General features: G+C 42.5%; 1 protein-coding gene across 1 annotated transcript in view; it reads right to left on the bottom strand.

The window, feature by feature from the left end:
* Positions 1-27262, bottom strand: part of PTPRN2 (protein tyrosine phosphatase receptor type N2) — a 944343-nt gene that overhangs the window by 575831 nt on the left and 341250 nt on the right. The window contains exons 7-9 of the mRNA XM_075922745.2: positions 16231-16485; positions 13773-13813; positions 11957-12348 (exon numbers count right to left, since the gene is read on the bottom strand). Of these exons, the coding sequence (XP_075778860.2) occupies positions 11957-12348; positions 13773-13813; positions 16231-16485 (688 nt within the window). The remainder of the gene's footprint in view (positions 1-11956; positions 12349-13772; positions 13814-16230; positions 16486-27262) is intronic.

Raw genomic sequence — 27262 nt, 5'->3', positions numbered from 1 at the left:
TTTCTGTGCAATACAGAAATATAAAGGGTAGATATACTGTACAGTAAGTCATTCAGGATGTGTAAGGATGCCATACTCCCGGTTAACCTCTCTAGATGCAGACTTTGGTTTCCTGTGACTATGATGCACTTTCTGCTGAGACAGAAAGAAAGAACCCAAGACAGCACAGCTGCAGGTTGCAGCTACACAGAGTACAAGGAAGTTTTGTTACCTCATTTCTGAACATAGTTTCTATTCATAATAAAGGGCATATCTTGCTGTTAGTCTGCTTGTCAGTAAGATAGTACACAACTGAGTATATTGCTGAAGCAGTGTAGGGAAGCCTTTAGGATTTATCTTCCAGTTCCCTTTTGAGCACTAAATTCACTACCTTTTTGTAATGATCTATACTGTGACTGCCCTTAAAAATACCAATATTTACCAAAAATTAGTACACAATGCTAGGAAATGCTACAGTAGTTCAATTTTAATAATTAATACTGTATACACAAATAAAGATAAATCACACAGACTAACTCTGGACACTAATTCAGAGATGTCCAAAGTTCAACCCAAAGATTAAACGAGGCCCACAGACACCTTCTGCAGTTCACCATACTAATTTGCTATGTAAAGGTATGTAAGCAGGGTCCGAATGAGCTCTCCCCCGCCATCTAGTGATAAGTAGGGACGAGACCTCAGGAGCAGACAAACCTACTCTGTCTCTGGTATCAGCAGATGGACTTGTGTTGCCAAACTCATCACTTGTTGCTGTTTTGGGTTAAAATTCACTTTAAAATATCAAAGGCAGTGATAATGAAATGTTGCTAACCTCATTATAATGAGCAAAGAGCAGTAGGACTGTACAAGGCATGTCCTGATTGAGGAGGGGCACCCTAAGTGTTAATTAGGTATGTTAAATAGTATGTAATTAAATGGCCATGTAAACTGCATCAAATTTTAGGGGTTACATGACTATTCTATAGTTCCCGGAAGCAGGGGCAGCAGAGATCAGAAGCAGCAGCATGGGGTGGCAGAAGGGAGCGGGTCCACGAGGGGAGACAGTTTAAAAACCAGCTCTCAGCACAGATCAGCTCAGGCTTGCTGTCCCTATCTGCAGAGGGTCCAAGCTAGGGATGTAAATGACTACTTGAGTAGTCGACTATCCGATAAGCCGAGGCTTATTGGGTAGTTGAGTGACTACTCAACTACTAACTTCCCCTCCTCCTTGCTGCCTCTGATACAGGAAGCAGTGCTGGGGGAGTTGGCTTAAAAGCCAGTTCCCCCCAGCATCATCTCAGCAGTGCACAAGGTGGGGGGTGGGGGGCAGGGGGCAGAGAAAGCATAGCTGCAGCAATCCCTGAGCTGGTACAAGCTGGGACTGCTCAGTCCTGGCTTGTGCCGGCCCCAGGAGCTACCTCCACTGCAGCACTGCATTTTAAATGTAGTAAGAGGTCTATGGCTCTTACTACATTTAAAATGCAGAGCCTCAGTGGTCCCGGAGACAAATACAAATTGTCTTGGTAACTGAGAAAGAACCGTTCAAGTTAATCTAGGCAGCTCTGTTGTTAAACACTGGAGATGGGGAGGGATACAAATTGTATCGACCACACAATTAGCCAATTACCTGCCTCTTATCATCCTTAATTGGCGCTCCCATGGACAGAGGTTGCTCCGCATCCCACAGAGCAGCCTCTGTGCATGACGAACATGGGTCCACTGCAGACAGAAGCTGCTCTGTGGGAACAGTCTCTGTCACTGGGGAGCTCAGATTCCATGTGGACAGAGGCTGCTCCACAGCAGCCTCTCCTACCCTCACCCTGTACTGCTGCCTCTGGTGGCGCCATAGAGCAGGTGCTCAGGGGAAGCTGGCTTTTGAGCTGGCTCCTCCCCAATACCATCTCCTGCCTTCTCCACCCCCGATGCCTGTGTAAGAGGCACCAAGGGGGGTAGGTGGGTTTGTGGAGTCAGCACACATGGAGAAAAAGCTTAAAAGCCAGGTCCTTGCATGTATCGGCTCCTTCTTGCACCCGCCCCTGCACTGCAGCAAGGGTTGAGAGTCAAAGGGGCAGGCAGCATGGGGGGAGAATGCTTGTAGTTGACAGGATTAACCAATAAGCCTAGGTTTATCGGTTAATTGTGTAGTCATCTACACACTGACATCCCTAGAGTTGATCTGGCTTGTTAAATGGGGTAATGATGCTAAATCCACATTGAAGTTAGAGGAGGTGGGGACAAGCGTTCCTACCTGGTGGTACAGACCTGTTTAAAGGTTCCAGAAGCCATATGCTTTTTCCATCTCTCTCTGTCTCCAGTGCTTAACAACAGAGCTGCCTAGATTCATTTGAACAGTTCTTTCTCAGTTGCTATTAGAGCTGATCTTACTGATAAGCTGATCTAAGAGGGCTGAACCTTAGACCTGGTAGACAGTGTTGTGGTGAAAAGACATTTTGCACTGTGATTTAATATTGAAGAAACTTAGGTGTACATTGTGTTACTGCGCATGGGTGGAATGCAGGAAAATTAAAGCTGGTTCAGAGAAGAGTTGCTAGCATGATATAAGGTCTGGAAAACACTTTTTGACAGTGAAGACAGTTAACCATTGTGACAGCTAACAAAGGAAGTTAGTAAATTCACATTCAATAAAAAATTATTGAGCTTACTTATAGGGAAGAATAATTATCTCCACTGCAAGAATCAATGGGTGAAAAATATATGGCCTATGTTATATAGCAGTTCAGAAGATATGATCACATTTGGCCCTTTTAGCATTAAAATCTATGTTGGATGTTTATGGAGTGTACTAGAAAGGCAGATTGTCTGTCAGTGAAAGTGGCGAATGTGATGTGTGGGTGTTCAAGACAGACCTTTCACTGGACATTTGCTTGCTTTTAAAAGTCTGTGTGGACAGCTGTATTCCAAATCCTAGCTGGCTTTCAACAAATAATGTGATTTTAGTTTTGTTTGCTTTTTGTGAGAATATCCTTGTTTTTTTTTAAGGTAGTTGAAAGTTACATGGTGAAGATACACAGACCTTTTTTTCCTTCGAAGTATTGTTGCATGTAGAAAAACAGTTTCAGAAGACACTGGGATATGTATACAAGATCGGAAGTGGGTCTTTGCCCACAAAAGCTTATGCTCCAAAAAATCTCTGTGACTTGATAGAATCATCCCATGAAAAGAAGTGAGCCAGAATGGGGAGGGTAGCCAATAAACTAATCATGCAGAATCATATACTTGATGAATTTGTTGAGATTGAAAAAGTTGAGGATGGGTCTCATCCTGGTCTTGGATTTTGTATCAGGAAGAGCTGAAAGTAAAAGTCATGGTCCCAGTGTCCTAGTGGAACTTCCTCCACCATTCCCAACTTCAACAGGGAGTTGACCTGCTTGAGATCAGTGTCCCATGAAAAGGGTTCCTGAAGAGGGATGGGGGATGTGTAAATGTGTTGTGGACAGGAACTGGATTGTGTACCCTGGTCTGACAGTGTCTAGGTCCCAGCTTGTCAGAGGTAATGGAGTCCCCAGTATTGTAAATGTGGGCAAACCTATCCCTTTGGGGACAGAAGGAAGAGGGAATAGAGTAACAAGAGTTCTAGTGCTCTGGACAAATAAGTCAAAATGGATGCTTAGTCTGCACTGAGGGAGGGCTGTCCAAAGCCCAACTGCTTCCTCTTGTGGTATTTATTCCTCATTCTGGGATTGCTCCCCTGTGTGTGTGTGAAAAGTTGCACAGAAGTACGCTTCAGGAAATATTGTTGCTGCTGTGACCCATCCTGGCATTTTTGTGCAGATAACATGTTCACGCCTAAGGATTTCTATGTAGCCCTGGAGGCCTTGAAGGAGCACAAAGTGTCACCTGTCTTCTCTGAAAAAAAGAAGTCGCTGTCAAAGAGTAAGTCCTTGATGGCTTGATGGACATCTAGAGTGATCCCAGAGGTTTTAACCAGGGAGAGTTCCTCTTTCTTATTGCTGAGGCCATGATCATGGCTGAGGTATTCACTACATGAAGGGTAGACTGCAGAGGAGTTCTGGCCACCAAGCAGTCTTCTGAAACAAATACCCAGAACTCTTCGAGTGAAGCCTCAGGCAACTGGTCATTGCATTTAGTGGTGCCTGACTGTTTCAAGAGAATCACACTTGGCCAGCAACATTTGTTGATTTGTGATCCTCATCTGTAGAGACAATGGTATATAGATCTTCCTTCCCAGAAGATCCAGCTGCTTCGAATCTCTGTCCTTGGGAGCAGACTCGAACCTACCCTGCTGGGCCCTGTTGTTTATACCATCTTTATAACCAGGAAATTTGATGATGGGTAGAAACAGAATCTCTGAAATCCCTGCACAGAAATAAAGTAGCATTTTGGTTCTTGCCAGCTCAAAGAGTGCATCATTGATTGTGGTGGGTGGGGCACCCTCCTGGATGCAGTGGGCTGTAAAAGGTCCACCAGTTTGGGTGTATTCTCTTGATGGAACTCTGCCTGCATGCTCAGGGGCGTAGCTACACAGCATAAAAGGAGTTCACATACTCTAAAGATCTCCAGATTAGAAGGGGAGTGTGACGTCATATTGGCTGAGCCAAAATCAGCTGTTTCTCCTGGGAAGATGCACGTAGGAAGAAGGACTCCATCAGTTCCATGATGAAGACAACCACCGATGCCAGGGCTGAAGGTTCATCTGAAGCCACCACCATTGACATGGTAGGTCACTGCATCTTCAAACAGGAAGAAGAGCAGGATCTCTGTGAACAAGTTTGCATCCTACTGAGTCCATGACCATTAAGTTTAGTAGGGCATTGGTAACCAGTAGGGGGTTGGCCAAGTACCTTCATCTCAGCACATGCCAACCTTGAGAGCCTTACTGGTCCACTGGCAGTCCCTTGAGTTCATCAGGAGATGCAGAGTGGGAGAATGATAACTCTGACTCCGAATCAGCGCTCTGGAATCTTAGTGACAGCTGAGGGAACCAATTGGTGTTCTGATTCATCTACCACAGAAAAGAAGGAAGGAATTGGATCAGAGCTCCTAATGGTTCTCTTGACACCGAGCATGTTGGTGCCACAGGTAGCATCAGTCCTCATGCAAACAATGGTACCAGAGTGCCTGTATGCACTGATGTTCAAGGGGGTGAGAGCTGTCAAATGCAGTGGGCTAAAAAGGGACCTAAAGCTGAGTTCTTCCCACACCAATTCTGGTACTGGCTCCATTCCCACAATAGGAAGGGAAATGTGTGCATGTGGTGCCCACAGACATAGAGATCACTCCACTTCTAATGGAAGAGCTATAGATGGCACAACCCTGGGAAAGTCCTGGACAAACAGTGAAGTTGGAACTGAAAAGCAGAGATCTGCAGCACCCTGGTATGCTTACAACATGGATACAGTAAGTATCAGCACCTTCCTGATTGGTTCTGGGCTCAACAGACACCCAGGGGCCAGAACTAGAGTCAACAGTACAGAGTATCTGTTCTTCCCACTCGGTACTGAGGAAGGATCAGAAATACCCATGCCAAATAACACACATATGGTCATGTGCCAGTCCATGCTTTTCCTGGGAGACAGAGTTATTGTCCTGCAACCTTGATCAGGCCTGAATGGTCTATGAGACCTTATCTTTTTGCTGACAGCAGAGAATGGCTCCTCCACTTCTTTGTCAAGGCACTGCCCTGAAACAAGAGGCAGTAGCACTTCCCAAGCCTGAGGGCAATCTTCAACCTAACAAAGGCCTCAGCACTGGATTAGGCTACATGACCTGTTCAAGCAGATGCTGTTTAAGGTGAAGGTCCCATGCCACCTGAGTCCTTCTTTTTAAACAATGCTCTTTAAGGTGTGCCTTGCCACGACAAAGCAAGCACTGGGAATATGGGTCGCTGTTAGGGATCATCCCCTTACATGAAGGACAATATTTAAACCCTGGCAAGAGTATCACCAGGGAATTTGATCTTCTCATAAGTAACTAGCATTTATGTTGGAACTAGGGGCACGGATGTATGCCTGGCTTTAAGTAATGACAACAAACACTTAATACAGGTTGCAATCCCACTATTAAAATTGTTACAGCTACTATTAACTATATCAAATAAACAGGGCTAAGACTAATTGCAGGATTGTGAGACTACAACCACACAGAACTATGATTCTACTCACAGGCATTGAAAAGGAACTAAGGGTACGTCTACACTACAACGTTAATTCGAACTAACTTAGCGTTTTGCTAATTCGAACTAGCATGTCCACATTAAGTGGACCCTGAACCAGGCTTAAGAATGGCCAGAAGCAGTGCCGGCAGGGCATCAGAGGGGGACTTAGAGCATGGAGATGCTGTCTCAGGCTAGCCGAGGGCTGCGCTTAAAGGGTCCCGAACCCCACCCCAGACAGACAGTTCTCAGGGGTGCCCCGCTTGCAAAGCAGTCCTGGCTTGGATTGCCCGAAGTACCCACACTGGGCACATCACAGCACTCAGCCATCAGCCCGGCTGCACTTGCCGCAGGCTGCCATCTGGGGAGAGGGGGCAATTGGGGGGCTGCAGGAGAGCTTCCACCCCCAGAAGCCCGCAGAGCCAGCCCAGTCCTCCCCATCGGGGGCGCATACCCCATTCCTCCCTCACCTCCTTCCACTTACCCTTCCCTAGCCCCTCTTCTTGATGTACAAAATAAAGGACAATTGTGTTGAAAAATGGAATCTGTCTTTATTGAACAAAACTGGGGGAGACTGGGAAAAGGAGGTGGGAGAGGGGAAGAGAGAGGCTGGGAGAGGGGAGGGCAACTACAATGATCAGGGGTTGGGAACAGGTCCCATATAAAGAGACGCTAAAGAGACTGGGACTTTTCAGCTTAGAAAAGAGGAGATGGAGGGGGGACAGGATAGAGGTCTCTAAAAGCAGGAGTTGGGTGCAGAGGGTGCATACAGAAAAGTTCTTCATCAGTTCCCATAAAGAAGGACTAGAGGACACCAAAGGAAAGGAATGGGTAGCAGGCTTCAAACTAGTAACAGAAAGTTGTTCTTCACAAAGCAAAGAGTCAACCTGTGGAACTCCTTGCTGCAGGAGGCTGTGAAGGCTAGAACTAGAACAGAGTTTAAAGGGAAGTGACATCAAGTCATGGAGGTTGGGGCCATGGAGTGCTATTAGCCAGGGGGTAGGAGTGGTGTCCCTACCCAAGGTTTGTGGAAGGCTGGAGAGGGATGGCACGAGACAAATGGCTTGGTCACTGTCTTCGGTCCATCCCCTCCAGGGTCCCTAGGGTTGGCCGCTGTCAGCAGACAGGCTACTGGGCTAGATGGACCTTTGGTCTGACCCAGTATGGCCATTGTAAGCTCATGGCTCAGGGTCGGGGGTCTCAGTGGACCCCCTTGATTTTCATGCACACCTGCTCCTGGGTGGCCAGGCTGGCAGCTCTCCTGCCCTAGACGGCCACTTTCCTGTGCCTAGTGCAGAGGTCGTGGACGAGGTCCACGATGTCCGCACTAGCCCAGGTGGGTGCCCGCCTCTTGCGGTCCCGGGCAAGCTCCCGGGAGCCGCCAGCCTGGTCCCGGGAAGAGGGGGACGGCTGGGGGGCATAGGGTGGGTGGCTCGATCCGTGCCAGGAGCAGGGTCTGCTGGCTGGGTGCTGGCAGGCTTGCAACTGGCACGGGCACCGTAGCCAGCCCGTGCCCCTTTAAGGGGTCCGGGGCTGGGAGGGGGGCAGACGAGTTTCCCTGGTGTTGGCCAGAGTGGCCACCAGGGAAACCTGGGGAGGGCTAGCCTCCCACTAGTTCGAATTAAGGGGCTACACACCCCTTAATTCGAACTAGCTAGTTCGAACTAGGCTTAATCCTCGTAAAAAGAGGTTTTCCTAGTTCGAACTAAGCGCTCCGCTAGTTCGAATTAAATTCGAACTAGCGGAGCGCTAGTGTAGCACCTATTAAAGTTAGTTCAAACTAACGTCCGTTAGTTCGAACTAACTTTGTAGTGTAGACATACCCTATGAGAGGTCGGGGCTGCACTGCCTCATAAAGTCAGTAGAAGGGCCACTGCTAAAAGGCATGTGCACCACCCCTCTATAGGTACTGCTAGGTATCTCTGGCTCTGGAACAGACATGCTTAAATTAAATACATGTCTTGTCAAAGAAAAATAAAGGAATAAAAACAATAGCACTCTGGCTTTATTGTGATTCCTTTTTGTCCCATTTATTTTAGTTTAAGGTTTCCTTTTTAAAAGCCATCAACATGTTAATCATTTTAAGATGGCATAAATAACAAAAATAATGAAAGATAATAACAGTGAGTGTCTACCTCTGTAAAATTTGTTTTTAGTGACTTGCTTATAACATAGGAAGAGAATGAAGCTCTTGAATAACCCAGTTCAGTATCTTAACCAGATCACTTTCCTTTAGAACCATTAACTTGTGATCATGCTGTTAAAGATTGTATCATTCATCTGCACTTTTCCCAATGCTCTGAAGAGGGTGGTATCCAGGATAACCCCATTTTAGAGAGAGTGTGGCTATTTAACCTAACCCTTCAGTATGGCAAGTGGATAAGACTACTTATCCATCATGGTGGTCTTCAGGTAATTACTAAATGAATAGATGAAATCTATTCTCAGAGTACCCAGGTGCAATCTGCCAAAACAATACTCCAAATAAAAAATGGGGCCAATGACATCTAAGGCCCAGCTTAATAATAAAGTCCGTGAAGCACACTGAATTATTGAGGCCAATCTGCAGAAGAGATGAGCTTTGAATTCATGGACCAATGTTTTCAAAAATATATGTTTAAAGTTAGCATCCTAACTCCATACGTATGAAACAGTATAGAGCCTGATAATTCAAACTACTGAGTAACCAGCAGCTTGCAATCCCTTAAACAGGAGCGAATGAGTTGAACAGGGTGAGAAACTAGTTCCTGTGCAGCAAACTTTTCAAGATATCAGAATTTGTCTTGTTTTGTATCAGGCTGAAACTGAGACCATGTCTCTCTCCACAAGACTAGCCAATAGAGCTGAGTGATTAAGGCATTATCCTGGGATGCAGTGGACCAAGATTCAAAGTACTTTGTTGTTTTCTTAAATCATTGATTATTCTTGACTGCCTCTCTCATTCTGACCATAGATTCCATTGGGAAACTAAGGAAAATTTTATCAAAACTGGCATGTCCCCTGTAAAGTTTTAGTTTTGACAATCCAGTATTTTCCAATGGAAAAGTGTTTTGTCAAAACTTTCCTAATCAGCCTACTGATTGTGGAAAACCAGACCATTGCCTAAAAAGGGACTTGGGAGCCTAACCTGAGGAAAGTTGGCCAGGGTCTCTCAGTCCCCAGCCCAGGGCACACTCCCACAGGCTGAAAAGTATGTAGATGTGAGAGAGCTCTTGTTCTCCCTCTCAGAGAACTATATGACAAAATGCACTCTGTTTTGGCATTTTTATTGTCTGTTAAAAATAAATTTTCCATTTTCAAACAGAAGGAAAAAAAAGGGAAGTCTTAGTGGCCCTCTCAAAGGCAAAATCCTTTTATATACTTAATTTTGAAATCCCTATCGATGCCTCCGTGATAATACTTTTTTAATTATAGCAGCAAAGTTAAAAACATATAGAATGTAATTTACTTTTCAATTATTTTTATTCTTGTAAATTTGCCACAGAATTTCAGACACATAATTAGGAGAAAGACTTCCACTTCCACAAATCCCAAACAAAAAAAGGCTCTACAGAAGCAGTTCTATTTTTTAAAAAGGAGACAAAAGTAAATAAAGGAAATAACCCATTTTGATTGGTTTCTCACTATAATAAAGTGCTGAAGCTGCACCTGAGAGGATTTGCTAGACAATTGCCTACACAAACTGTCAATTTGTTCCTAAGATTACCTCGGATGGATAGTATGGTTGGTATGGATTGTACTGCTCTAAGCATTTGAAAGGTCACTAGACAAAACAGCAGGAGTGACCTATTGTTCTTGCTAGTGACAACCAGGCTGCCATTATGACAAGTCTTTAAACTATCGCAAATCTTTTCTTTAAGAATTATATGGAAATATTATCTCTGCTTTGTGGCACAATTAAAAGCTGTCACCTTAAGAGTTCAATGCCACAATCTTAAATATCTCTTTGGGTCATACTTGCAAAGCCAAAAAAGCTTGAGAATCTAATAGTGAATGAATCTCCTCTGACATCTGTCAACTACACCATTGAACACAATCTTTTCAGTTGCATTTTGAGATCAGAATGTTAAAACTACCCCTCAAGCTATCATCCACAGTGTATAAATATGTAGGATTTTTTTTTTCACCAGCTGACTACTGGTTTCAGCTATAAAAATGAAGCTTCATCATTACAAAAGAGTTTTTGCTAATAAAAAACCTGACATATGAGAAACAGCAATATGTAGCTTTACATTGGAGGCAAAAAACCTATGAAATATACAGAGAATAAGATTCTAAACTTAGGGACTACCTCTGACATTGCCTTTCACCTGTCCATTTATTGTGTACAAAATATTGCTGGAATAAATAAATTAAATCTCAGTATTATCTTTGTAACCATGAATGTCCTAGCTGCCAAGTATGGAGGGGAGCTGCAGCATGTTGCACATTGCTCCAAAATGCAGACATACTAGAAACAGGCTTTAAATTTTAACCCCACTCTTGAGTCCTATAATCATTTTTTTCTACTATTTTAAGACTGTATTTGAATGTTTTAGAATTCAATGAAAATGTAAAAAAAATTAAAATAAATAACATACACACATACACACACGATAATGGATAAAATGTAAAACAGATTTCCTGAACTTGTATGGAGTCCACTCATTTTTCCACTTGTAGTACAGATAACTAGATGGATTAAAGATTTTTCTAGCTGCAGTTCCCATCTCTCTCTAGGTATGAATATATGCCAACATAACACATTCCTGTAGTGATACCCCATTGTAGACTACAATGTTACATTTTCAAAACATGGTAATGAAGTTTGTTACTATTGGTTCCTTACATACAATCATTCCAAGATTTATACTAAGAGAACTTAATACCATTTCAAAAGGTACTAAAGATATGAAAAAGATAGTTGCTGAAATGTATCATTTTATAAACATACCCCACTACCCAGGAGAAATAGTTAACAATCATTGCTTACCTGCCTAACCCCAAAAAGCAAAATATCTAATGCACCAAAATTCAAAAACCCTTAGCTAGATAGTTCTTGTATTTTTCTCTCAGATACTTCCCAATCGTTCTGTAGGACCTGTCTATACTAGGAAACTAACAGATTACTAGAGGTGGTTGTCAGCAATGACACTTTCTCAGTTGTTGCAGAAAAATTTTCCCATAGACTTCTCCCCTCTACCCTAGTAGTTAATCATTTTCAATACCACTTGAGATGGTCCTCTAACAAAAAAACATTTTTAAAAATAAGAAACTTAAACTCGTAGCTTCCAAATGTTTTCCCCTCTTTAAAGCACTATGTTTCACAAGAGAAAAAAAGTGCTGCCTTTTTGAAGTATTGTATTGAATGTCAAATTCATTAGTGACATGACCTGAAATCATTAGGTCTTTCATTCTGAGCTAACTGCATATATGATGTTTGAATTGTGTTATTTTCAGATCAAAATGGAACTAGAGAGGAATACTGTGCTTTATGATTGTGTATCATTTTTCTGAAGAATGACTCAGGCACTGATATTTAGGCTACTTTGAAGTCAAATATTTAAAGTGCACATCTTAATCATAAATACTCTCACTGACATATTGTGCAGATCACGGGGATATCAGAGGATCAAGGAAAAAGTAAATAAAGGGCCTACATATCTTCTACAGAGACAGAATGGCAGCTCTACACTCTTATATTTCCATCAAGGTATTGAGCTTGCTGCCAACAAAGAGTTTCTGATGTGTCAAAAAGTAGTACAGTAAATAGCATTTTCCTCCTTTCTTTCATATTTCATCTGTTACAACCATTCTACATTTCCCCATTTAAAAAATGCAATTCAAGTTTGCTACTATACTTACTCTTTTTCTGTCACGATATAGCCATATTCCTCTTCCTCAGACGACTTCACTTCTAGCTGTAGGCCGTCTCCCATCTTTTTTTCAGGTTTTTCATAGGCACTTTCATCCCGCATCAAAGAATTCTTAATCCAGTAGTGGATTTCAGTCAGCTCTTTAGACTCAGGTTCAGATTCACTTTTCTTCTCAGCTGCCAATTCTCTTGAGAAAGTCTCACTCTTTACATTCTCAACACCAACATTCATTTCTTCTTCTGAGGAAGAAGCAGCAGCTGAGTCTTCTGATTTCTTGATTTCAGTCTTAATAGACTCTTCAGGAGTAGGCTTATCTGGCAGCGTTTCTATTAATGCATTCTGATTCAAGAAGTCCACTAATTTTACACCCAAATTGTTGTCCTGTATTAAAGGAAAAGAACTATTTGTACCATTAAACACATGGTGATATGGGGCTACTTATCATATATAATATCTGGAGCCAATCCTGAAAACCATCACTACTCATGACTGGGAACACTCATGTAATTAAGTGTTTTCAGAATCTGTTTACTGGAATAAAGAGTATATGTATATGTAAATGTAAATATATTTATATTTTGAAAATCAAACTATAGCGCAATATTAAAATAATCTTGAAAGCTTCCTCTATTGTCAGAGATGCTTGAAACCCTATATTGTCAGAGATGCTTAAAAGATTTACATGCCAGGTCAGACTTAATTGTTAACTCTAGGGCTTGTGTTGTTTCAAAATGAAATGTCTCTTTCCAGCTTGACAAATTTTGTCCTCTGAGACATCTTAAAACATCTTTTCTGTCCAGAAGAGGATGAGTCCTGAAGATCTCTCCTCTCATGTCCAGCAGTTCAAACAGATTTTATCCCTGCACGGAGAGATGAAAGGTGACAATATAGAGAACCAATCAATGGAAATCAGTTTTGAATTTTTGAGATTTCTTTTATGGTCTCATTAGTTTTCTTGCTAAAAATTGTCCTCTGAGAGCAGCAGATGTTACCTGCGTGACTGTGGCTAATGGATCTCCAAGTCACCATTTTGTTTCAGACCAATTCCACAAGCCAAATACACAGAGAAAGGCTGAAATTTAACTTCATTCAGAAGTTTAATTATTATGCATATGGTATGAATCGGGATATCGGATGGCTCGCACATTATCAACCAACCAAACAATGAAGCTGCTAATGGTTCTTGATGTCTGTGTAGAATCTGGTGTTGGTCATCTTCCTTGCCAAGTGCAAACTAATGGTTCTTATCAGCCTCTTGTAACTATTTAGTCTTTAAGGTACTACTAGACTATTTGTTGTTTTTTAAGTTTTTCCTGTTACAGACTAATTCGGCTATCCCTCTGAAGCTTATCTACTCACTGTCTTTTTTTTCTTCCTCACCTCCATTTTTTTCCTTCCCCCCACCCCACTCCTTCCCTTATTTATTCTTAGATCTGGACTTCCAACACTCCTGTCATCTGAAGAAGTGGGTGTTCCCCTGAAAGCTCATGATACCATTTACATGTTTTGTTAGTCTTTAAGGTGTTACTAGACTATGTGTTGTTTTTTAAGTTTTTCCTGTTATAGAGTAACTCAGCTAGCCTTCTGAAGTTTCTGAGTTTAGTTACATTTGAATTAATATATATTCAATGTATGTACATTGATATATAAATTAGAGTAGGTACATTTTGTAAATAAATAAACAAGAATTATATCTACTTGAATGTTTTATTTATTTGGAATGAGGCATTTGTGCCTCAACATAAAACTATAGAGAAATAATTATTGACATGATAACACGGAATATTTGGTTTAACAAACTTTACCGTTTTATCAGCTCTGGCATCTTCTCCATGTCCTCCTTTACCTGTAGGACATGAACAGGGTATACTTGTAGTTATAAAAATACAGAACTTTGTTTTTAAAACACAGAACACTCAGGGGCAGCTCAACTTTTTTAATGATAGCTTTTTACTGTAGATTAAATATTAATATGTTCTAGTTGAAAGGATAAAGTTAAAAGTGTAGTTCAGTTTTGTTCCGTTAGCTGCATTTGCACAGCAAACAAATGCAATGTCAATAGGAATAGTAGAGTTAGAGTCAAAATAATAGTATATTATGCTAAATAATGCAATGATATTGCTTATTATTTTACCATTGTTTACCAATGCCTAAGAAAAAAACAATAAAATAATTCTATCTAGCAGCAGTATCATAATTATATTACATAAACAAACAGCAGCAACATATTCATTGTCCCACACTTTTTGGTTCATTAATGCTGATATGACTAGTTTATTGTGAAAGATCAAAAAAATCCATACATGATGCAGAGACTTTGGAAATTTACCTCATCCTACAATTAAATTATAGCCATACTTCGCAATCACATCACTGTCTGAAGTAAATGGTCCTTCTTACACAAAAAGAACTGCGTCTCAGTAATTTGTCCCAGAATGACTCAGAACAAACCCCCTAGGATTGTTTCATTTTAAACCAGACACAGTAGTGATTATAAAAAAAATAATAAATTTCTTAAATCCATATTAGTAGGAATTTGGGCTATACCTCTATTGTCAAGAGTTCTGTTCCAATCAATCAATCAATCGACCAACAAACAGAAACAAGAAAGTAACTTAAAAGTCAACATTTGCCACAAAATACCACACTGAGTGGTATCTGAGATACTGCAGCATTTCCTACCAAGAGGAGTAAGGAGAAATTGTAATTTATCATATTCTTCTATATAGTCAATGTAGAGTTTTTAATTGCAACCGCAGCTGGATGACTGACTACTGGACCATCAAGGATCTGTGCTCAAACACAAACAAGTAATTATAATATATCTCCTTGATTTCCTGATCAGCAAGGGGAAGAAGTTGCTTGTACAGGCAGTCCCCGGGTTACGTATAAGATAGGGACTGTAGGTTTGTTCTTAAGTTGAATCTGTATGTAAGTCGGAACTGGCGTCCAGATTCAGCCGCTGCTGAAACTGACCGCCAGTTCTGACTTACATACAGAATCAACTTAAGAACCCCAGGCGTCCCCAAGTCAGCTGCTGCTGAAACTGATCAGCAGCTGATTCCAGGAAGCCCGGGGCAGAGCAACTCTGCCTCGGGCTTCCTGTAGTCAGCGCTGGTCAGTTTCAGCAGAAGCTGACTTGGGGACGCCTGGGGCAGAGCAGCTGGGGTGCTGCTGGGTTGCTCCAGTAGCACCGCTCCTCAGTGCTACTGGACCAACCCAGCAGCACCCCATCTGCTCTGCCCCAGGCGTCCTGATTCAGCCGCTGCTGAAACTGACCAGCAGCGGCTGAATCAGGACCTGGGGCAGAGCAGCTGGGGTGCTGCCGGGTTGGTCCAGTAGTGCCCAGAGCGGCGCTGCAGGACCAATCGGCAGCGCCCCAGCTGCTCTGCCCCAGGATACAAAACAAAAGCCTGGTCTGCAGGGGGGGGCACACTAGCTGCGGCCCCCCCCCCCAGCAGACCAGGGACACGGGGAGCAGACCACAGGTCCCCAGCAGACCACAGGCACCGGGACTGAAGCAGCAGCAGCGGCGGTTCCCCACGCTTCTGAGGCTTTGCTCTGGCAAAGCCTCAGAAGCGCGGGAACCCGCCCGGTGCCCCTGGTCTGCTGGAGACGGTCTCCAGCAGACCAAGGGCACCGGAGCAGCTTACGAATGGGGCTTTCTTGCCCCGGAGCTCGCAGGTAGCAATCCGCCACCTTGACCTCCGGGGCGAGAAAGCCCCGTTCGTAAGTGCGGATCCACCGTAAGTCGGATCCGTGTAAGTCAGGGACTGCCTGTATATGTTTGCTTGTCTGAGAGTTTTGTCAGCATGCAATCATGGTACACAAAAGAATGATTACTTGTAAAGCACAGCACGGTACTTTTTTTTACCATTTATCTATTTAAAAACCAGATTCTTGGAATGAAAAGAATGCTTTTCATTATCATTTTGCTTAAACATCTCATTCTCAAGAATGAGAAATTAGGCCTAATAATGGACCAATTTACCTTTATCCTGTTTATGGAGCTTGAAGACCCAGCTCTGGCAAATAGTCAAATTTACTTTGAATACATGTCTGCATTGTAAAAAGTGAATTTGAAGAATAAAACCTTCCTGACCTCTGGCAAAAATACAAAAACTCTCTCTCCCTGTATTCCTTAAAAATCAGAGAGAGAGAGGGAGGGAGAGAGAGAGAGAGAGAACATACTACTGCAGTACAAATAAAGAGGGAAATAACTGTAAATTGCTTTTTGTCATGTTTACTTCTTTAGTCCTGTACCTTCTGTGTCAACATTGGCATCCATTAGTCCAGTCTTATAATCTGCTCCTGCTTGTGCATTCACTTCCTTCACTTTTGCTTTTGCTCTCACACCTTCAAACTTTCCAGCTCCACTTTGCTTTTCTTCTTCCACATCAACAACTTGAATGGCATCAGCAATAATATCTGCCATTTCGTTGAGCTCCAGTGGGCTAAGATTATCCACATTCACCTTGTGTTTCTTCAGGTCCTTCAATATATCCTGAATAAATGTTTCTAAGTAAAACAACAACATGAAGATTGATTTTATTTACATACAAAAAAGAAATATTGAGCAAATGCTATATGCTTACAATATTTTTAGGAAAACATAAAACTCCCTTTCCACTTATGGAAACAATGTAATAGCACACCCAAAGGCTGGATTTGATGAACCTCCCCCATCATAGGCTGATGGCAAATGACTGAATTGCCTAGGAGGTGCACTCTGTTTCAGAAAGTAATCTTTGAATTCAGTGCATGACCAAGTTATGACAGATGCTGAAGGATAGGAGTCAGTATGGCTTAGTTAGCTGCACTCATATCTCTAGGAAAAATTTGTTGCTGTTTTTCTTTGCACTAAGAATCATCACATTTTTTCCAGTGTAAGCAGATTCAACTTGACCTTAAGTGACTTAATAATAGCAATCAATTAAGATAACTACAATAAACTTCCGATAATCCGGCACCTTTAGGACCCAGGGGGTGCCGGATTATCAGAAATGCCGGACTATCAGAAGGGGGGGCTATGAGGGGTCTGGAGTGGGGTGGGAGGGGATGCCACCCCAGACCCCTCATAGCCCCCCCTTACGATAGTCCGGCTCTGCCCCAGGCGTCCCTGATTCAGCTGCTGGTGGTCAGTTTCAGCAGCAGCTGAATGGGGGATGCCTGCAATAGAGTAGCTGGGGTGCTGCTGGGTTGGTCCCGCAGCCCCGAGGGGCAGCACTACGGCACCAACCCGGCAGCACCCCAGATGCTTTTGGGGACCCCTAGGGCAGAGCAGCTGGGGTTCTGCCAGGTTGGTCCCGCTGATCTGTTTCAGCAGCAGCTGACTTGGGGACCCCTGGGGCAGAGCAGCTGGGGTGCTGCCAGGTTGGTCCCGCAGTGCCAAGGGGCGGCGCTACAAGACCAACCCCGCAGCACCCCAGCTGCTCTGCCCCCGGCGTCGGGATTCAGCCTGCTGGTGAAACTGATGCTGCTGGTCAGTTTCAGTAGCGGCTGAATCCCTTCGCCTGGGGCAAAGTAGAGAGGGTGCTGCGGGGTTGGTCTTGTAGCGCCGCCCCTTGGCACTGCAAGACCAACCCGGCAGCACCCCAGCTGCTCTGCCCCAGGGGTCCCCAAGTCAGCCGCTGCTGAAACAGATCAGCGGCTGATTCCAGGAAGCCCCGGGCACAGCAGCTCTGCCCCGGGCTTCCTGGAATCAGCCGCTGATCTGTTTCAGCAGCGGCTGAATCGGGGACCCCTGGGGCAGAGCAGCTGGGGTCCTGCCGGGTTGGTCCCGCAGCGCCGTCCTTTGGTGCTGTGGGACCAACCCGGCAGCACTCCAGCTGCTCTGCCCCAGGGGTCCCCAAAAGCATCTGGGGTGCTGCCGGGTTGGTCCCGCATCCCCGAGGGGCAGCGCTACGAGACCAACCCGGCAGCACCCCAGATGCTCTGCTCCCGGCTTCCCTGATTCAGCTGCTGGTCAGTTTCAGCAGCAGCTGAATGGGGGAAGCCTGTCCGGCTGCCCCAGCACTTCCGGGTTCTTGATGGTGCCGGACCATCAGGAGTCCCGGAGCATTGGATGCCGGACTAATGGAGTTTTACTGTAGTAAGGTATCTTGAAGATTATTTATTTGATTACATCCAAATAGCACAATCGTGATAACTACTATTACATGTAGGGAGTATTGTGTCACATTGTCTACGACTGAGCTCTATCCATCATTCTGTGATTTAATTGTTGAACCACATTTTCTAATGTGAGTCTTGTCTTGTTAATAAGTGGTACTAGTATCACTATTGAGACAAGAGATAGCTGAGGATAAGGATTTTGGATAAACACACTTTATGGTGTAATTAATTAATTAATTAATTAATGTGTGTGATATATGAAGTCCCTAAAACATTAAAATTTCAGGAATGGGTGTGGCAAATATCTTGTCCTTTAATCAAAAAGCTCTCATCCATCCAGAAGAGTTTTATACCATAACACAAAACTGACACATTTTCTAAACCACATGCAGTAAGAAGAAACAATACGTCTTGTCAAATGAGAATCCTACGTAAATGCTTCTTTGGCTTGTCAATCATTCATAGAATAGGGGGAAATATTTTTAACAGTTACACTGAGGAAAGCAAATGGAAGATGACATTTCAGGCAGCAGGAGATGGGGAGATGGATTGGATTTATTAGCTCTATAGTCACAAAGAAGGGCAAACACCATGCTTTAGGAAGTGTTACCACACAAAATTTCAAGGACAATGGAGATTACAGATGAATTAAATGAGAAGAGATACATTTGGACATCCAGAAAAATGAGATAATGAGCATTTATTTGACTGTCTACACAAACTTCACCCGAAGAAGAGCTCTGTGTAAATCTAACTATTTCACCAATAAAAGTTTAGCTAATGAACAATAATGCTTCATCCACCTTGTCTCACTAACTCACTATACAGTTTCCTTCTCTGTGTCTGTGTGTGTCTCTGTTTGCAAACAGGCATTTTTAGGTCTGTAGTGTCAGATAGGAAAAAAAACTACATGGAATCACTCATATCCAAAAAGGGTTATAAATTACTTTAAAAAGTTGTATTGAAAAGTACATTCTATGCCCCCTAACAAGATTAAAGCAGCCCATTGAGGTGGAACATGTATGTCTTGAACTAATCGAAGAACCTATACAGAAAGGTTCTACTTAATGTAAGTAAAGGTGGTAGAAATGGGACCTACAATTGAAGGATCCTGCATAATATTGTAGAGCTGTTAAAAATTTTTGGCATATACAGAGTTTATTACTGGCACCATTAGGAAATGAATACCTAACATTAGCCAAAACACAGTGATTAAATGAATGATTAGATGCCTTTTTTCAACTGGATATTTAAAAAAGAAGAAATTAATCTAGGTCTCTTTGCATGGACATGCAGAAACCAAAAAAGCTTTAGTCGAACTTAGCCAGGATGAGACCCAGAAGCTTACTGCTAGAATAAAATCTCAAAAGTTAGCTCAGAAGATCAAAGATTATGAAAACACACTGAGGAAATAGACAGTGAATTGCATAGATTTAATAATACTAGCAAATCATTGCAACTTCCATATATCAATTTAGGTATCATTTCTGTGTTGTAAATTGTTAATATAGCTGGATGAAAACAATCAGGAACAGTATCCAAAATAATGAAAAGGAAATAAATAAACAAAATAGGGAAGAATACTTTAAATATCCACTGCAACCCAACAACAAAAAGCTTTTTGGGTATATTGGTATATATGTACATGGCACATGACAGTACAAAAGAGTATGTTTGAAGCACTATATATGATTACATGCCATCAGAGAAACTATGAAGAAAAAAAAAACAATGGGACCCTTCTAGTGCTTTTTTTAAACCATGAATTCACATGTACTTTCAGTACCAGCAAGATTTTGAAGGCTTTCATGAGAATTTTCTGCACCTTTCCTCAAACAGTAAAATTTACAAAAATGGTGTCAAATCTTTCTATTATGTAGATCACACTAAAATTTATTTCTGCCTTTGTAATACATGCATAAGTGCTTAATGTTCATTTTCAATACTCAAAAGAGTTAAAAGCCATCTCCATAGTATAATGAGAAAACTTGATTCAGTGACCTTGACCCCCTAGAGTCTAGACATTAAACTTTGTTGTACCAAGAAATTAGAGTTAGAGTAAAATTTTCAAAAGTGCCTCCAAAATCTAAGTCTCATTTTAAAAAAGGATGTAGACACTCATCCCAGTAGGCATACCTGGGAGGTCAACAAATGCCTTTGATGTCGACCGCGGACTGTCCAGACTACCGTGCTGAGCCGACAAACAACTGGTTGGCTCAGCGCGGCAGCCATTTAAATTTAAATGAAGCGGCAATTATTTAAATCACTGCTTCATTTTCCTATGCCAGGTAGTCTAATCTACATGCCTCTGTCACCAGAGTCATGTAGTCTAGACGTACCCTTAGAAGTTCAAGTCTCACTGAAAATAAACATGATTTGGGCTCCTAAGCACTGATAAAAGTGTGTAAAATTTATTTAATTATTCATTTAACTAAGATAAACAATGTAAGTCAGGTAGAGGACAATGGTAACATCATATAGTTTAATTTCTTTCTGTAAACAGGAGAAACATGGGGGTTCCAAGTTAAAATTGGCATTTGGCCCCAGGAGACATTAATCTCTGTCCAAGATTAGTTTCTTTTCTAGAGAGACGGTGACCAGTCATGACATTCAGAATCAGACCAAATTTTCCTCTAACTTTGAGAGCCCAGGTTTTGGTTCAGGTCACAGTTAATTAAAAATATTATAATGTAATAATATTGTATTTTATTAAACCCCAATTTAATGTCATCACATCCGAACCACCTGCCAAACCAACAACTGAGTTACTGAACAACAAGCTGTCAACATAACCTTTTTGTTTCAATTTCATTTCACTTTTCACAAGCTTTCACTTTTATTTCTATTGCCTCAGCAAAGTCTTATTTCCCCAGTTCACTGCCATAGGTTCATAGCTGATAACAAAGCACAGTTTCAACCACAAAATGGAAATAAGGGTGAGAGAATTCACACAAGAGAATATGAATTGGCACAGGCCCTGCTCCAGATTCCACTAACAGTCTCTCTACTGGTCCTTCTTGTTCATTTAATAAACCAGAATAAGAGAAGATTCCTGCCTCCCTGTGAGGTTGCTACTCCTGATCTAGCCAATATCATCAAAAAGAACAACTCCTGAAAAACAGAATAATTTCAGTGTTGAGTTCCAACTAAACAAAACCTAGGTATTACAGCATTGTATGCGTCCATTACTGAACAATCATAGTCCTGTTAAAAGACCAGCAGAGTTGCAGAGCTGAGCCAGTGCTGAGGAATTTGAGGAATGGGATATGTTCCCATACCCTGAGGAGGCCAGAAGGAGCACCAGCATAAGTCTGTCCAGAGGATCAATGCAAGTTGGTGAAATTGAGTTGCTTTGTAAAGAAGTCTGGGGAGAAAATTTGTGTATGTACCTGGGAGATACAAATATGCTGATAAATGAGTGTTTTGTTTATTTTAAATTTGGGCATTTTCCCCACTTGTGGTGGCACACAACCATTCTAGTATATCATTTGCAGCTGAGAAGACGAGGAGTCTCTCTGAAATATAAGGGGAGTTTCTAGACATGTGTTGGTTCCTGTATTTTTTAACATCTTTTGGGAATTTCCATGGGGATTTCCTAAAACAAGGAAAAAGTGTTAAAGGTTATTATAATACAACAAGTAGTGTGTGTGTATATGTGTGCATGTGTGAGCGCATGTGTGAAAACTTCTGAGTATCCACATCCCTCTTCCTCTCTACAATATGAGATAGAATCAGAAGTGCTGAACTGTCTCTCATCCCTGCTAATGCTGTGGAATTCTAACGGACCAGCATCTTGACAAACACTAAGCCTTAGGTTTTCATATATTTATTATAATACTAATTTTGTCAATGAATCCAGGTGAATTAAAAGATGGTAGCTGCAGAGTATATTACACAAACTAGGCTTTGCACACTGTTTTACATAGCTCCTAACAGCCCTGGTTTGCCCAGTATCTCAATGCAATGGCAGCTGGAGGCAGCAGGAATATTGCTGAGCTCATGAAACATCCATCACTTCTCTCAGATGCTCAGAAACCCAATAGCTGCTATTATCCAATAGCTTTCAGTCCCACCATCCTGAAAGCCCTCTATCAGACTCAGTAAGAAAATCTGAGATGCACCTGGCTGGTGACCATAACATGGGTTGGTTTGGGTATTTTTAAAAAATGTTTTAGATCTTTAAACATGAACACTTGCTTTTTATTAATTAAAATCCCTGTGAATGCTTCTTTTTGTCCTAGGCAAGGGAGCCTGAAAATGCAGTGTTCAGAAAGTCAGAAATGAACTTGTCCAGATTTGGTCATCACAAAGCAGAGTTAAATTACACATCGGACTTGTGCAGTTGGCAGGTTGGTTACTTTAAAAGTTGGACTTTCTCTACAAACTCAGTGCCCACTCAGATCACATCACCCTCTAGCACACGTTGTCTTTCAAATCTGTTTATGAGGGGTTCAAAAGCATGCCCAGAGTGTCTCCCTTCTACTCTGTGAACCTCCTCTTGTTTCCCACCAACTCTTGGGGTACGTCTAAACTACATGGCTTCATCGACGGAGCCATTTAGATTAGTGTACTCGAAAAAGGTAAATGAAGCGGTGATTTAAATAATTGCCACTTCATTTAAATCAAAATGGCCGCTGCACTGTGCCAATCAGCTGTTTGTCGGCACAGTGCGGCAGTCTAGACAGGATCTGCTGACCCCAGAACCCTTCATCGGCAGATCCTGTAAGCCTTGGAGGCCATTTTGATTTCAATGAAGCGGCAATTATTTAAATCGCCGCTTCATTTACCTTTGTCGTCCTGCCTAATTTACATGGCTCCGTCGATGGAGCCATATAGTCTAGACACACCCTTACTGATCATCTGCTCAAGCCATTCTCTGTTGTTCTGCCAGTCACCTACTCTTTCTTCCCCTCTGTTGAATCATGTGACTAGAGCAGGGTGCCTCTTCTGTGCTCTATTCAGTATGTGAGCACTTCTGTGGTTGGCACTTTGACTTTCCATGTCAGGAAAAACAGGGAATGCTGTTCCTTTGACTGACTGAAGAAGAATGGGCTGACAGTTTGTATGTGTACAGAAAGCCCACATAACCAGCTACATTAGAAGAATAGTATGAGCATGGAGAGATGGGAAGAGTCAGAGAAGGAAGGGGAAAGCCAAAGGAAGAAACAAAATCTCTCCACAGATGTACAACTATTTTCATCCAGGGCAGTGCAAATCTTCCCCATGGATTCATGGACATAAGGATCAGAAGAGACCATTGTGATCATCTAGTCTGACCTTCTGCACACTGCAAGTCACAAAATCTCACCCCCTCTTGATACAGACCCCTAATCTCTGGCTGAGTTACTGAAGTCCTCAAATCATGATTTAAAGAATTCAAGTTACAGAGAATTCACAGTTTACACTTGTTAAAACCTGAAAGTGACCCATGCTGCAGAGGGAAGTGGATCGCCCTCTCCCTCCTCACACACATGCAATTTCTGCCAATCTGAACAGGAGGAAAATTCCTTTCTTACCCCAAATACGGAGATCAGTTCAATCCTGAGAACTGGGCAAACCCACCAAGCAGATATTTGCAAATGAATTGTATGTAGTTACTCAGAGCCATCCCCATCTAATATTCCTTATCCAGCAGTTGGGGATTTTTACTACTGGCAGTCACCAATGGGCTACATGCCATTGTTGGTAAATCCATCATACCATCCTCTTCATAAAACTATTAAGGTCATGGCTGAAGCCATTTAACTCCCCCCCCCCCCCACACACACACACCTACCTCTCCTTGGAACGCTGTTCCAGAACTTCACTCCTCTGGTGATTAGAAACCTTCACCTAATTTTGAGCCTAAACTTGTTCTTAGTGAGTTTGTAGCCATTTTCTCTTGTGTCCACATTGGCACTTAACTAAAATAATTCCTCTCCCCCCCCTTATATTTATTTCTCTGATGTATTCACAGAGAATAATCATATCAATCTTCTTTTGGTTAGGCTAAACCTCTAGCTAGAATTTTGTAATTTTGGTAGAGGCACGAAAACTGCTCACATTGGCAGATTCAGTTCTCATCCATCATAATTTCTGTCACCATTTCTACTTGATACTATGAATAGATTGATGCATTACCTCACAGGTACCTTAAAGGACTTAGTAAACAACTCAAACAAGCAAAAAGCAAAAGAAGCCCCCAGCAATACTATTGATATTTCAGGACATTGAATAAGTTCATATAACAGCATATGTAAAAGTAAGCTAGCAAAACACTCTGTGACTGCAGGATTAATTATGCATGTGAAAGTCAAAGAAGCACAACCCAATGAATTGTGAAACATGTTATTCAGTGTAAGTGTTAAGTATTTTGTTGCCTGTTGACTCCTGCTAGGAAAGGTGAATGGAACAGTTGGAGGACAGTGAAACCAGCATGGGCCTAGTTTTCTTTGAGTGTAGCAGCAAAACTGTGCAACCTGTTGCAAAATCCTACAGTGCCATCTGGATTACATTTACATTACAGTTTGTTCCCTGAAACCTATAATCTCCAGGACCCATACTGAGAATGCTTTCACTTTGGACTTCCTTTGGATTGCAGACATTGTCTCCCTTCAAACAAAAAGCCAAAGTTTCAGCAATTTTGTGTTTTAAAAGAAAGCAAAGAAGAAAATACTTTGTTAGCACTGCAAAATATGGAAGGGACTCATGAAAGTCCTTTTTATGTATGATCAGATGGGGATTAGCTGGAATTAAGAGAGCAAGATCAACTGTAAGGCATCAAATGCACATGCACAGCAGAGTGTGAGAGATTGATTCAGGCACCCTGAAATGCAGCAGTAACATCAGTACTTGGTTTAGTTCAGACAAATATTCAAGTGGAACACTACTTTCCAAACTCTCCTCACCCCAAGCACCCCTTAAATATGTCATAAGATCCCATGACATGTTACACTAGGTCATTAAGTGATATGGATATAAATAAAACAAATTCATTAAAATTTGCTCATGGATATTTAGCAAATTTGGCAAATAATTGTTTGCATGACAGTTCAGCCAATTCTAGCTATAACTCTCATCCTCCTTCCAGAAAACACCATCCTAGCCACCATGTATGTAGAGGCTCTCTACACAAACATCCCACATGCAGATGGAGTACAAGCTGTCAGGAACAGTATTCCTGATGATGCCACAGCACAACTGGTGGCTGAACTCTGTGAATTTATCCTCACACACAACTATTTCAGATTTGGTGACAACATATACCTCCAGACCAGTGGCACTGCTATGGGCACCCGCATGGCCCCACAATACGCCAACATTTTTATGGCTGACCTGGAACAACGCTTCCTCAGCTCTCGTCCACTTACACCCCTTTTCTACCTACGCTACATCGATGACATCTTCATCATCTGGACCCATGGGAAGGAGACTCTGGAAGAATTTCACCATGATTTCAACAGCTTCCACCCCACCATCAACCTCAGCATGGACCAATCGACACGGGAGGTCCATTTCCTGGACACCACGATACAAATAAGTGACGGTCATATCAATACCACCTTATACCGAAAACCTACCGACCGCTATACTTACCTGCATGCCTCCAGTTTCCACCCCGGACACACCACACGATCCATTGTTTACAGCCAAGCACTGAGGTACAACCGCATATGCTCCAACCCCTCAGACAGAGACCTACACCTACAAGATCTTCAACAAGCATTCTGTAAACTGCAATACCCACACGAGGAAGTGAGGAGACAGATTGACAGAGCCAGACGTGTACCCAGAAGCCTCCTGCTATGGGACAAGCCCAAGAAAGAAACCAACAGAACACCACTGGCCATCACCTACAGTCCCCAGCTAAAACCTCTCCAACGCATCATTAGTGATCTTCAACCCATCCTGGACAATGATCCCTCGCTTTCACAGGCCTTGGGAGGTAGGCCGGTCCTTGCCCACAGACAACCCGCCAACCTGAAGCATATTCTCACCAGCAACTACACACCGCACCATAATAACTCGAACTCAGGAACCAATCCTTGCAACAAACCTCGGTGCCAACTCTGCCCACATATATACACCAGCAACACCATCACAGGACCTAACCAGATCAGCCATACTGTCACTGGTACATTCTCCTGCACATCCACCAACGTAATATATGCCATCATGTGCCAACAATGCCCCACTGCTATATACATCGGCCAAACAGGACAGTCCCTACGTAAAAGAATCAATGGACACAAATCTGATATTAGGAATGGCAACATACAAAAACCTGTAGGGGAACACTTCAATCTTCCTGGACACACAATTGCAGATCTAAAAGTAGCCATCCTGCAGCAAAAAAACTTCAGGACCAGACTTCAAAGAGAAACTGCTGAGCTACAGTTCATCTTTAAGTTTGACACAATCAACTCTGGATTAAACAAAGACTGTGAATGGCTCGCTAACTACAAAAGCAGCTTCTCCTCTCTTGGAATTCACACCTCCAGATCAGCTGCTAGAAGTGGGCCTCATCCTCCTTGATTGGATCCACCTGGTCATCTCCAGCCTGATCCTGGCCTGCATATTTATTCCTGCCTCTGGAAATTTCCACTACATGCATCTGACGAAGTGGGTCTTTGCCCACGAAAGCTTATGCTCCTACACTTCAGTTAGTCTATAAGGTGCCACAGGACTCCTCGTCGCTTTCTCATCCTCCTGTATCTTAGGTCTTCAGGAATGGACAGCCTACACATGTTGCATGCAGTGTTTCTTTCTTAACATACTTCAGCATTATTCTCTTTTGGCTAACTTTTCATTTTATCAGGAGTCCTCCAATGGACAGGCAAATAGAACAGAAGGCCAAAACCAATGAGACAGTTCTACCCTTGCATACAGTGTGCAATATGACAGAGATGCATGAAAGCAGAGTTGAGTGCAAATCAATGTCCACAGTTAGGGGACGTCTAGACTACAAGCCTCTTTTGAAAGAGAGCATCTAGACTGTAACCTCTTCTTTTGAAAAAGTGAGCCGCTTTTTCGAAAGAGAGCACCCAGGCAGTCTGGATGCTCTCTTTCGAAAAAGCCCTGTCTGCATTCAAGAATGCCTTTTTTCGAAAGAGCACTTTCGAAAAAAGGCGTTCTTCCTCGTGAAATGAGGAGTACCGCCGTCGAAAGAAAAGCCGCGTTCTTTCGATTTAATTTCAAAAGA

This window comes from Pelodiscus sinensis, chromosome 2 (genome assembly GCF_052426305.1).
Source record: "Pelodiscus sinensis isolate ZL-2025 chromosome 2, ASM5242630v1, whole genome shotgun sequence".
NCBI classification, from domain to species: domain Eukaryota; kingdom Metazoa; phylum Chordata; order Testudines; family Trionychidae; genus Pelodiscus; species Pelodiscus sinensis.
This window is presented reverse-complemented; position numbering and strand designations above follow the sequence as displayed.